Source organism: Scomber scombrus, chromosome 1 (genome assembly GCF_963691925.1).
Source record: "Scomber scombrus chromosome 1, fScoSco1.1, whole genome shotgun sequence".
In the NCBI taxonomy this organism is placed as follows: Eukaryota; Metazoa; Chordata; class Actinopteri; order Scombriformes; family Scombridae; genus Scomber; species Scomber scombrus.
The window spans coordinates 30,293,513-30,306,141 of NC_084970.1; the positions used below are offsets into that span (position 1 = coordinate 30,293,513).

A 12,629-nucleotide genomic window follows, 5' to 3' on the forward strand; every position below is an offset into this window, starting at 1 on the left:
CCCTCCAAAGATTTCACAGACACACGCTGATGTGTTTTCCTTGATCCTCACAGCTGATCTGCGGCCCCTTGAAAGTTTACGGGACCGCTCACCAGCTCATCTTCACGGAGAGCGACAGAGAAAACTTTTTTATCGTTGAGCAGCTGCTCCGTTTAATCAAATCTCAAGCTTGTTCATAAAAAGCTACAGCGCTGCAGGGTTTTAGGTAGCACTCTGGAAAATGAGGGGGAAAAAAAGCTTCAACTTGATATGACAAATCTTTGAAATGCTTACCTTTCCCAATGCCATAACGAATCTGTAATCCTCTGTTGGCCCAGATTGTGTGAGTGGGGCAGCAAAGTTAATCAACGCTTTGACCAAACACAGCTCTGCATGCACTGCAGGTAAACTGACTGAACAGTATTGTAAATATTGATTTTGTCATCTATATTTTAATTTATATTTACCATCATCTTGGCATCTATACAACCAAAACATATTTTCTCTTTTAAACACATGCAACAACTACCGTTTTAATAACTGCAATCCAATACATCGTATAAGCATTAATAAAGCCGCAGATTCCTCTGTGGGCGGAAAAACCCGACACAGAGGCATATGTGTAATTAGCAAGACAATCTACACGTCTAGAATGAAGTAACACAATAAAGCCTGGGATACTGTCAGATTAATGCAGCCAATTGGAAAGCGGGGATACAGTGGAGCGTGCAAAGAATATCAGGTTGCTATCCTTCAATAGAGGGACATTATGCAACCGCTACATGGAAACCTCGAGCTGGTTTAAACTTACACTGACGCTGTAATCCCAAGTGTGCTTTAATAACTGCTCTCCTCAGACGTGGCTGTGAACACTGTGTTTACCTGGAAAATGGGAGGTGACAAACAATGTTTGCTAAGTGCATGATGGCCCCGGGCAATTAAGATGTTATCTTGAAACAGTTAATTGGTCAATGAAAAAGGCAACTTGTCCAGTTGAGTGTTAAATGCCTTCACAGTGTGCAGTTTACAGCGATAACAGTAGCAGATCAAACTTCATGAAAGGAGACTTCTCATTTATCGTTTGTTACTGTGGATTTTGCCAGCTAAAAGGACAAGACTTAACTTTTGCTGCGTGAGTTGGTTTAAAACACACAGTCTCCGGCTGACTTTTAATGTTTCTAGCTGACTCATTTCAAAACAACAATCTAGTAAATATCCACCTGATGGCTACATACATGATAGTGTGCTAATAAACACTTAGCACCCACCAGTCAAAGATCTATATAGAAGACATGTAAGTAAAGAAGATGCATTGTTCTTGTATTACAGTAGAGCTACTAAATATAAGATCAGACATATCTTGTGCTAACATAACCCCATAAATACTTGCCTCCTGAGTCTTTAAGAAGAAGATTTATGGTACAGTTTACATTTTCAAACAGTACGTTTCACTTGTAATATTACAAGAGAAAAGACTTTAAATATGAAGAGGACCAAATCATGTGTTTGGCCAACGTAACGTCACATACTTTCTCAGGTAATACATTTTGATGGGGTTCCAATTAAGACCAGGACAGAACTACTATTACATGTTATCCTAAACTCTGATATACTAGCATTGACCGGCTCTCACACAATAGGGATATACTGTATCGTATAGTAAATGTACTAGTTGTGAAAAGGCTTTTTTCTCCCACTGGCTGAGCTGATTAACTTCCGTTTAGCTACCTGATCATTTAAATCGGGATCAAATAATTTAATCATGTGGCTCTTTCCAAACTTTCCAAATGTTATCAGACCGAATGGATCAAATTCTGATTGTAAAACGAGAAATGTTTTCACTGTTTTACAGGCGGTCCTTTCCCAATGATCGTGTGCCCAGAAATGCATTTTGCGCCGGTCGGCCTAACACCGCATCCTGATCATACAGCGAGCGAGCGAGCGAACCGGCTACGAAATCTTGCGCGAAACTGTCCTGATATGCAGCGTGACGATTTTATCGCGAGTATATTCCAAACCAATCAAATGATTGAGGGGCGTAAACAAACTTCTCTCTCTGATAGCTAGCTTGTCAACAGGAAGCAGCGTGTACATTTGAACCAATAAGAAGTGTTTAGGGGCGGGACACGGCTGCGAAATTTCGTCCAAATAGAGACAGAGCGAGCGATTTTTTGAGGGGTGGGCGTCATCCCTGGACAGGGCGATGTCGCTCGCGGTATGTCAGGAAAGGCTGATTGAAAACTCATGCATTTTAATCACTTTTTCTCGCTCGCGTCGCTGTATGTCAGGATGCAGTGTAACGTGATGGACCCAGACGTTGTAATTTCATAGTTTGGCCGCTATATTAAATTGGCTCCACAGCCCGGCCCTCTTAAAAACGGCTTAAATGTTAAAAGGCTGCTCTCTGCTTTTGGCTCACTCTTTCTCCCAGCGTTCTACGACTAAATGGTTCGGACAGCAGCAGAATCAGACCTTCCCTTTAATTAAAACCGATGAATCAATCCTTGTACATTTTGAACCATTTGTTAATGATTTTACAAGAAGGTATCTCGAGTACCCTCATTTTCAAACGGGACAGCAATTATCGTAAGTACTCGCATGATGACAACAGCTGGGACTGTCTGTGTGTTTGTTGGCAAAGCAGCTAGCTGACAGCCCTTTATCAGGCCTGATTAATGAATTGGCAAGACAGATGAATGGAGAGACATTCCAGTCTCATACAAATCCTCTCTGCTTTTTGTTGTTTTCTTTTCTTGTTGCTTTGGTTACTTCCAAGAAGAGAAGATTTTTATCAGTGATGCATGAAGGCTCATATATGAATAATTGTAAAAAACAACACGTTTAAAATTCTTTTCACAAACATGCAAGCATTATTATGTTGTTCCAGCCTATGTCATTTTGTTTGCTTAATAGCTTTTCCGCAAAATTATTACATCTATGGAAAATATGGTCTGATGGATCAGTGAAAGAATGAAAACAAGAAAAACGTCCCCCGGTCAAATAAGCCTTTCCAAATTGCCATAGTAGGAAAAGCACACGTGTTACTAATACTGTGAACGATTATTTACATTGGCAATCACTTCCTGTGAAGGAGCTTTAAACATTACAGCTCCTTCACAGCCTGGTGTATTTATGAGACATTTTATACCTTGACTATTCTATTAATCATTAAAGGTATGCACATGATATCACTGAACACTGAACACTCTTCCTTTAGTGGCAATCACACAACATTCAGCACCTGCTACTGTGCATTCACACAGATAAAATATGGAAAACACTACAAAAATAGTAAAAAGGTGTTGCTCAATTGCCTGTAACAAAAAAAAAGGATTCAAATTCACATTAAGTTTATATGGCCACTCAGTGGTGATCAGAGAAGTGGTGTCACATTAAAGAGGACATATCATGCACATTTACTGGTGTATACTTTTATTCTAGGGCTCTACTAGAATATATTAACATGATTTACAGTTTAAAAACTTCTTATTTATATTTTACTGACCCTTTATGTAGCTACTCAGTTCAGCCTCTGTCTTAAAACGGCCATTTAAAAGGCCTTAAAAAGACAGGAGCTAACTCCTGTCTTTTTAAGGCCCGCCTGCTAATGAGCTCACTCTGTTCTGATTGGTTAGCTCTTGGATGCTGCCCCTTGACAGACTTACAGTGACTCCAGAGGCAATTTAAACAAAAAACTGTAGGATTTCACCTCTTTTTCCTGTTCTCTACTGATAATTACATCTCAAATAGATCCTTACATGTTCGAGCCTGAATCCAATTCAAAATATGTGAGTGGATAATGACACCAACCCATGAAACAACTTAACAACAACCTTAGCAACAACAGTTACCAATGGATAGCCATTTGTGGGTGTGTATGAACAATCTGACGTCTTCATGAGGGGGAAGTAGGGGTAACATCGCAAACGAAGGGTTGAGAGCAGACTGAAGCCCTGACTTTTGGTTTTAAGGGAGTATTTTTTACATATGTTCACCTCAAGTTTTCAACCTTTAACAATGTTTAACAATGACAATCTGATATCATGACAGTATAAAAATAACAGAAAATCACAAAAAGCATGATATGTCCCCTTTAAAGGTATCCTGTGGAGATTTTGATAATAATAAATATGCAACTGATGGAAAACACATTCCTGCCTATGCTTTCACACTGATACACAGTTGGCTGCAATGTGGCAAGAAAATTATTAATACAGGTTTCTGATTTTTAATGATACACACAAAGTTAAACAGAAATACAACTAGTTATGTCATTGCATACCGCCTGTATGAAGTTTGGTGACTTCAAGTGATTCTCAGCATAGCTACACCAAAATTCAACCTGTGCAGAGATCTAATCAGCCATATTCACTAGAATCACTTCTGTCTGTATGCAGTGGCTTTAAAAATGGAAACTATACGTTGAGAAGTCAAGTATTAAAAAATGAGTCTTATTACAGTAACAACCTGTCACTGAATTGCACTGGCAATGCTCACCTCTGCATAAAGAATACTTTTCATGACTTTACTGTATTGCTGATCTATATTGGACAGCGATGCATGTGCGCCTTTGGCTTTCTACTGTCCCTGACACCTGCAGCATTACTTAAACTTCTTCAAGTATCCTGTAGTCCAAAGAATAATAGTTCAGTGAAAAAGTGAGTAAATTTTAGGCAGGAGCATCGCCAATGAAAAGGAAGGATTTATCTCAGGACTTGTTCAGTTGCTAGTTTATTAGGTGCACCAAGGCTAGTGCAATAATATCCAAGACAAAAGCTCTACAAAAATCCTATCATCTGTGGATCAAAAGTGTCACATGTACGGATTTTAAAGTCCTTTCAGGCAAATGCGTGAGTTTGGTTATATAAATAAGAATAGTTTGAATTCACTTGTCTACCTTTAAAACTACACACTGATTGGTGTTTCTAATATTTTGTCCACTCCAGTTAATTACCTCTAAGTTTAACACAATATAATTCAACAGCACAACAAATAACACCTTCCAATATAACCATAAATTGATATCACCTCCTCTCATAACTCTAAAAAGGTGGGATTTATCACAAGTCGACCTTATTAGATTTAATTATTTTTAGCAAGGTGTACCTAATAAAGTGACACTTATGAACTGGAAGCTCTCAGTTCCCCCTGAGGGTTGATTATGAGTGTGAAGGTGTGCCTGTCTGTGTTACCTCTCACCCTGAGTATGCTGGGATACGCTCCAGCCCCCTTGTGACCCTGAGCAAGTAAGCAGATGTGGAAGATGGATGCATGTCTTGGCGGCAGGTTGGAGTCATTTTCTGAGCAGCTAAATGGGCCATTTGTCAGCAGGGTCAGCCGTGACTTTGACCTACGCTCGTCAGCACAATTTGGCTTCTGTTATGCAGAGCAGGTTGTTTCGGTCTCGGAATAGTCTGCTCTCCCATAAACTACGGAGTGTGGTGCTGTGAGGTTTGATGAGCCTAATCGATACGTAATGCTGGTGCCAATATGATAAGATGATGCACAATGCAAAATGTGAGTAGTGCAGCTATTTTTTGATTGATGCAGTTTGAAAGGATTTGGGACACAGTTTAACTCTCGTGCTTTTTAGTAGTTCAGCCTGTTGCAAATGTATGGTCTTTAGTGAATGCTGACATGGTGTTCTCTGTTAAAAGGACAAAAACTGTATTTCTATTAAAGTGAGCATTATTCAGTGACTAAAAGTGTCTTTACACTGTGTGATTTTGGGCAGTCGGAGACAAAAGTCAACAATCCTGAGAGAAATGTGGTAAAATCTTTGGGCAGTCAAAAACGATGTCCTAGATCGCACTGTGAGACATGTCCACCAACAACCGATTAGGAGCTTTAGCTAAAGAAAAACTGACAGTGACAGCTGCTCCGACCCACGACTACAGACAAACCAATCAGAATAAGACATGATATGAGACAGAATACACTGACCGGCATCATAGTGACAATTAGTAAGTGCAGATTTTTCATAATGTTTAGGCAGAAAACAATGAATCTCAAAATAATGGAGGGGAAATGAAAAATAAGTTTGTGTGACTTTGCTGTATTTTGACGCGAACTGAAGACATGTGGCTGCTTTGGTTTCAAAAATATTGAAAACTACAGTTTAAAAAAATACTGTCAAACACACCTTCACTAACACATACACAGTACAAACTAATAAGAGGGTCACAGGATATGTTTGAAGGATCACAAGATAATTAGTGGTAAATAAGGGGGGGAAACATTTCTGCTTCACACAGTCTGTCAATTTTTTTCTTAAATATTTGCTTTTTTATCAGTAAATACTGAAAGGTTTTACCTCTTTAGAACTAGGACAGGGAACATCACTATTTGATTGAACTGCTCACATCTGATAAGCTGTGATAAGGGCTTTCATTGAGACAATGCTTTGCTTTAAAGGGTCACAGGAGAAAAAAAATGTGGAGAACCATTGTTGTAGTAGCTTTTGCTGAGTCTAGTAGAATAAAAGTCAAGGATAATGGCTTCAGGTCAAATAACCACCAGGAAGCTCACAGTTTGTTCTATACTGTACCGATGTGACTCTGACCACAAGAAAACCTGAATCACTGTGATTCACTGTTGTTTGTACTGTGAGCTGGAATGGAGCTTTGTAAACAACATTTATCAATGAACAGTTCACCCTCAGGAGTATACAGTAAGATTGTAGTTCTGCTAATATCTTTTAGAGGTACGACTAAATACTCATATCAGTCTTTATCAAATATGATTTTTCAATAATCAAACAATTTAGTCCCTATAATGTCACACATATTGACAAATGAGCATCAGCAGCTCCCATAACCTAAAGATAGTATGATCAACAAGTCCAAAACACAAAGATCTTCATTTCACAGTCATACAACACAGAACGGACAGAAAATCCTCACATTGGAAGAACTGGAACAACCTAATGTTTGCTGTCTTCACTGGAAGTGATTCAAACTATTAAATCATTAGCAGAATTGTAAATGAACTGTATGTTGATCAACTCGCCTCCCTTATACTCTGCTCTCGCTATTATTACGTAACGTTCTGACATTATGTACCGCACACTCATTTTCTTTCCACCTCTCCTTTATGTCCTTTGACAGGCGTGGAATACCTTTTGAGAAATAACCATAAATAACTCACTTTGTCACATGGCCCGGCCATATGGTCTAAATCTGCACTACAAAGACTCACGGTGCACGTGACAATAGGACACTCTGAATAGTCAAAACCAGTCAGCGCTTTTCTGTGGCTCAGGACTATATGGCTTGTTTTCACAGTCAGCTCAGCAGCTACAGGCCTTAGAATATGCCTGATCCACGCACACTTTGCTTGAAAAAAAATGTTTTAGATTGCGTCTCATTGCCATAAGCCACATTATGTAAGTGCTAATTGTGAGGTATCAAGAGGAACTGGCACAGTGCCAGACTGGTGCCTGTGCGTGCATTTGGTTGTGGGTGCAGGTGTTGAAAATATCTGGTATGAATAGTTCCACTGAGGATATAAACACACAGTGCAATAAATTATGATATGCTGATGCAGAGATTATGTGCTGAGGAATGCTGAAACGCACTGATAGAGTGAGTGACAGGGGGCAACATTCATGTGCTTCAGATAGAGTTGTGATGCAGTCATAAAGCCCTAAGGTCATATTTGCAGGTGGTGTCTTTGACTGGATTTTGTCAATACTCAAAACACTGTAAAGTATTATCAATTACATTTAACTTTGCTAAGACTCAGACCCCAGAAATTAAGAGTTTTCATGAATTATATAGAAATTCTAGCATACCTCAATATTCATACTTGTTGGTCTTGTATTATTTATTCTGTGTCTGTCTCCTAAAGACACATTTTAAGTGTCTTTAAAAAAAAAAAAAAGACCTGATTTGAATAGTAATTTGAATCAAATCCAGTTTTTCCACAGTTAAGTTAAATCACCATAAAAAGATTCTTAAAACCTCATTTACTCCTCTTAACTACTGGATACAAGATGTCTCCTATTTTCTCAGTGTGCACTGGAGGCTTCAAGTTTCCACATCACACTTGAGTAAATTACATATTGGACAATGATTAGCTTCAAAACAGTAGTTGTGGCACACAGAAACTTTCCCACCCTCAGCAGGTGACTGAAAATAGCCTTCTAGTGTCAAACACTGCAATACAGTGAAGCTCAAACATCCAACTGAAGGACCAACAAGCAAAACCCATTTTTGCGTGGAGGGGGACTAACTACTAAATACATTTACTTGGCCATTAAATATCTACAGAACAACATATTTAGATTTCAGCAGCAAAATGGTGTAACTTTTCACATTTTCAATAATTAATGTCAAGCTTTAGGCTGATAGGCATAAAGTGAAACAATATATTCTGACTCCTACATTATGTCTGTTGAGGAAGGTGAGAATACTGTCAACAAGGTGAATGAACAGCACAGACGAACCAAAAAATACAGCAAAGTTAAGTCAACTATATTGTCATTATTATGCATTTAACACAATCTATGGAAGGGCGGGGGGGAACTTTGCTGCTCTGTGACATTATTTTCAGAGTTATATGAAAATAGCCTCTGTTGTCAGGCTTCAACTACATCTGTAAACTTTCACACACTCCATAAATGAGCCATCCTTAACGATAAACCAGCAGCAGTCTGACCTGATGTCACCTCAGATGAGATAAATACTTCATTGTAAATGAGTTTGTAACTTTGCTGCATATTAGACCTGAGTGTGGTGTAGAAGTGGAGCAGAACAAACATGAACTGAATTACCATATTTTGACAGGAATGTCCGCCATTTTCAGCCAGCGTCCATCAAGAGTATTTTACGCACTATTACGCACGCGTAGTAATGAATAATTATTTGGCAGAGTTGACATCCAAGTGTTGAAAATAAAAGTGAGGATGGGAAACGATTAAATAAGCTGTGTATCTGAAGGCAGTGCGTCATGAGTGACGCATGTATCATCTTTTAAGATCCACATTTCCAGGAGCATTATTGGCTCATTCACATAAAACTAGGAGGATAAGAATCAAGTGTCAGAGGCAAACAGTGGGATACATACCTTGGAAGACATCCACAACCCGGCGAACCTCTGAGCTCGGAGATAATCATAGTCCTCTTGAGAAAAAATATTTTGTGCACGAAGTCCAGCGGACAGGAGAGGAAGTTGCTCACAAACTCCCCCAAAGGAGTTTAGGCAACAGAGTCATTTTTGCTATAGCTTTCCATCCGCGTCCGTGTAAAGGGATATTGTCATTTTTGAGGTGACTTAAAATAAACTGGGGAAAGTGTTGTCACTAAGGGTCCAAGCCTGTCCATACAAAAAACCTGTCGGGGTCAAGTCATTTCTACAGCCGTGTTTAACTCTGATGATTCCTGTGCTTAGCTCTCCTGGTGGGTCAACACAAGTAATTCTAGCCCTGGTTTATGTAATTACTGCTAAATGCTGTGTCCTATCAGTAAGCTTTTTGTTAATATTAAGAGTTGGAACAGCAACAAAAGAAGACGTTTATCTGTCTTCGACTTTTCCTTTCTTGGAGTCCAATTTTTTACTGGCAGCGCATGAAAGGGTTTATTAATATTGTTAGTTTGTTGTATCTAAGGAAAGTTACTCATTCTTCAGCTAAGTGGTCAGAGGATGACTAAATTATTGCCATTTTCATGGCCTACAGTTTCTGTCTCGAAAATAAAAATTTGACAAACCCGCGCAAATTCTACTTTAGTGCAAACAAATGTTAACTTTATTGCATAACAGCAAAACGATCATCCCTACCATTTTCTATTATTGACAGATGAAACTCATAAAGTGCGAATGCATAGCCTGTCTTATCTAGAATTTCGATTGTGTGTCCGATTTGGAAGCCCACACAGGTTAAATGAATTAAATACTCAACCCACTAGGCCAATGTTGGTGATAATTGTTCCTAAGGGTTCAACAGTGTGAAGAGGATGTTAGAGAGACTATTGTTCTGAGATTGTAACCAGCCATAGGAGAGAATGAAACATTTAACCTGCCAAATGGTGACCTGTGAGTGCGTGTGCGTGTGTTATGGGAGCTCTGACACGTGCGTAAAACTTGTGTTAGGGTGACCACCTGCTGTTGGGCATACAGTATCTTTATAGGGTGTATTCTTCTTTAGAAAAAAACGAAAGAAAAACGAAACACTACTTGTAATCACACGTCAGTCTGAATGGATTTTGAGTTAGTACTGTTTTTTCTGCTTATGTCTGTGCCGTTTCCTTTACTGGGGCTCTTGTCCAGCCCGCAAAGCGACTCCGTCACCCCTTCCTCCATCTCCATATACTCCGCTTTGTCACCCAGTGAGGAGCCCGAGGGCGAGCCTTTGAATTTCCTTAGAAAGTCTGGGAAATACGGGCAGCCCGGTGGCATGCTCTCCACCACCGCTGTCTGGTCTTCGTTATCCGTCTCCCTGTGGTAAAAGTAGTTGAAGTTGGACACTATGACCGGCACCGGGAGCGCGATGGTTAACACACCCGCAATCGCGCAGAGGGAGCCCACTATCTTCCCACCGACAGTGATGGGCTTCATGTCTCCATAGCCCACCGTGGTCATGGTCACCACCGCCCACCAGAAAGCGTCGGGGATGCTCGTGAACTGAGAGGTGGGCTCGTCCGCCTCGGCGAAGTACACCGCGCTGGAGAAGAGGATGACACCTATGACCAGGAAGAAAATGAGGAGGGCCAGCTCCCTCATGCTGGCGCGCAGGGTATGACCCAGGATCTGAAGCCCCTTGGAGTGCCTGGACAGTTTGAAGATGCGAAACACCCTGACCAGGCGGATTATTCTCAGGATAGCGAAGCTCATCGCCTGCTGTCCGTTGCCTTGGTGCTGCGCCAGGTCCGTGCCGAGAGTTATGAAATAAGGCAAAATGGATACAATGTCTATTGAGTTCATAATGTTTTTAAAGAAAGCCGGTTTGCTCGGACTCGCAAAGAAGCGGACTATAATCTCAAAGGAGAACCAGATGATGCAAACTGTCTCCACGATGAAAAACGGGTCGTTGAAAGGGGTAAATCCGTGGTCAGGTTGAGTGGAATTGTGTCGTGGCTGTAGGTATTCTTTTTCATCCCTAAACTCCGGCAGCGTCTCCAGGCAGAAAATGACAATAGAAATAACTATAACCAAGACTGACACGACCGCTATCCCCCTGGCAGGGCTGGAGCTCTCCGGATACTCAAAAAGCAGCCAAATTTGGCGCTTGAACTCGTCCTCAGGCAGAGGTTTTTCCTCCTCTTTGACAAAACCCTCATCCTCACGAAACTTCAGTATCGCCTCGTCCCCAAGTTCATAAAACTTCACCTCCTCGGAGAAGATGTCAAACGGGACGTTGGCTGGTCTTTTCAACCTCCCCCCTGACTGGTAATAGTAAAGAATGGCGTCAAAACTTGGTCGGTTCCGATCGAAGAAGTATTCGTTCCTCAGCGGGTCGAAGTACCTGATTCGCTTGTCGGGGTCTCCCAGGAGAGTGTCCGGGAACTGAGTGAGAGTCTTGAGCTGAGTTTCAAACTTCAGACCCGACACGTTGATGACAACTCTCTCGCAGCAGCCACACTCGTTGTAAACATTTTCGTATCCGGACTGAGGACGCCTGTCAGTGATCGAGACGGTCTCCTCCTCATCATCCATGTTACACAGAAAACTCGACCTTTTGCTTCCCCGGTCCCCCCCCACCACCACCACCTCCCCCTCCTCCTCTTCCTCCTCAGCTCCCTCGGCCTCTTCCTCCTCTATCATGATGTCCTCCTCGGATCCGAGCAGCGCCAGCTCCGAGTGGCGCAGGTCCCCTCCGAGAGTGGTCCGGCTGCGTCTCCACCGTCCGACCCCGCGCTGCTTTTTCCTTTCTCTGAGAACCCTCTGCTGCTGCTCGGGCTCCTGCTGGTGCTGTGGCGGCTGCGAGGAGCAGGAGGAGGCGGAGGAGGAGGAGGAGGAGGAGGAGGGGCGCGAGGCGGTACCGCCGCTGCTGATGTTGGCGTTCGAGGAGGAGGAGGAGGAGGAGGAGGAGGAGGCGGCGCGAGACTGATGCTGGCGGTTGTTAAGGAGATGAGCGCTCGAGGAGGAGGAGGAGGTGGAGGTGGAGGTGGACCCCCCAGCGCCGCCACCACCACCTCCTCCACCACCACCACCACCTCCTCCTCCTCCTCCTCCTCCTCCTCCCTCTGCACCGGATCCACCTTCGGCAACGGCCGCAGCAGCCGTCGCTTTAGACTGGGCAGCCTGGCGCTCCCTGTCGCGCTCCCTCTCCCGTGCGCGAGCTTGGGCATATCCGTAAGGCAGGTGACTATTGCACCCGCCGTCCGCACCCACCATGGCAAACTCCATTTTAAGTCAATGAGTGGTTCGGTCCGTGAGCGCTATAGTACCCGCCTCAGGGCGATGTGGATTCAGGCCAGAGGATAAAAGTTGAGAGCGACAATATGAGGCATCAACCGGTTCGACCAATCAGTGGTGAATATGAGTCAAAATAACAAACACCTCAATTAGGTCCATGTTGAGTGCAGTCCATGTGGTTACTTACATGATAGGAGATACTGATCAGCCTATCTTCCCGTTTAGACACAGGCCTCCAGTATTTTATGACATCATTACCATAACCAAAAAATGTAAGGGCCGGTGGCATAGCCTGT

The 12,629-nt window shown here is 42.2% G+C and overlaps 1 protein-coding gene across 3 annotated transcripts; it reads right to left on the reverse strand.

Moving 5' to 3' along the window:
- Positions 1 to 10,158: 10,158 nt before the first annotated feature.
- kcna4 (potassium voltage-gated channel, shaker-related subfamily, member 4) lies at positions 10,159 to 12,324 on the reverse strand. 3 transcript variants are annotated; one of them, XM_062416648.1, is made up of 3 exons: positions 12,168 to 12,324; positions 12,089 to 12,113; positions 10,159 to 12,052 (listed from the first exon to the last, which is right to left on the reverse strand). In XM_062416648.1, exons 1-3 carry the CDS (start codon positions 12,322 to 12,324, stop codon positions 10,159 to 10,161), a joined length of 2,076 nt encoding a protein of 691 aa, XP_062272632.1. The 3 variants fall into 3 exon arrangements, with proteins under 3 accessions (XP_062272632.1, XP_062272633.1, XP_062272631.1); XM_062416649.1 differs by lacking the exon at positions 12,089 to 12,113 and having other exon boundaries at positions 10,159 to 12,061; positions 12,155 to 12,324; XM_062416647.1 differs by having other exon boundaries at positions 10,159 to 12,324.
- Between the last annotated feature and the right edge of the window lie 305 nt (positions 12,325 to 12,629).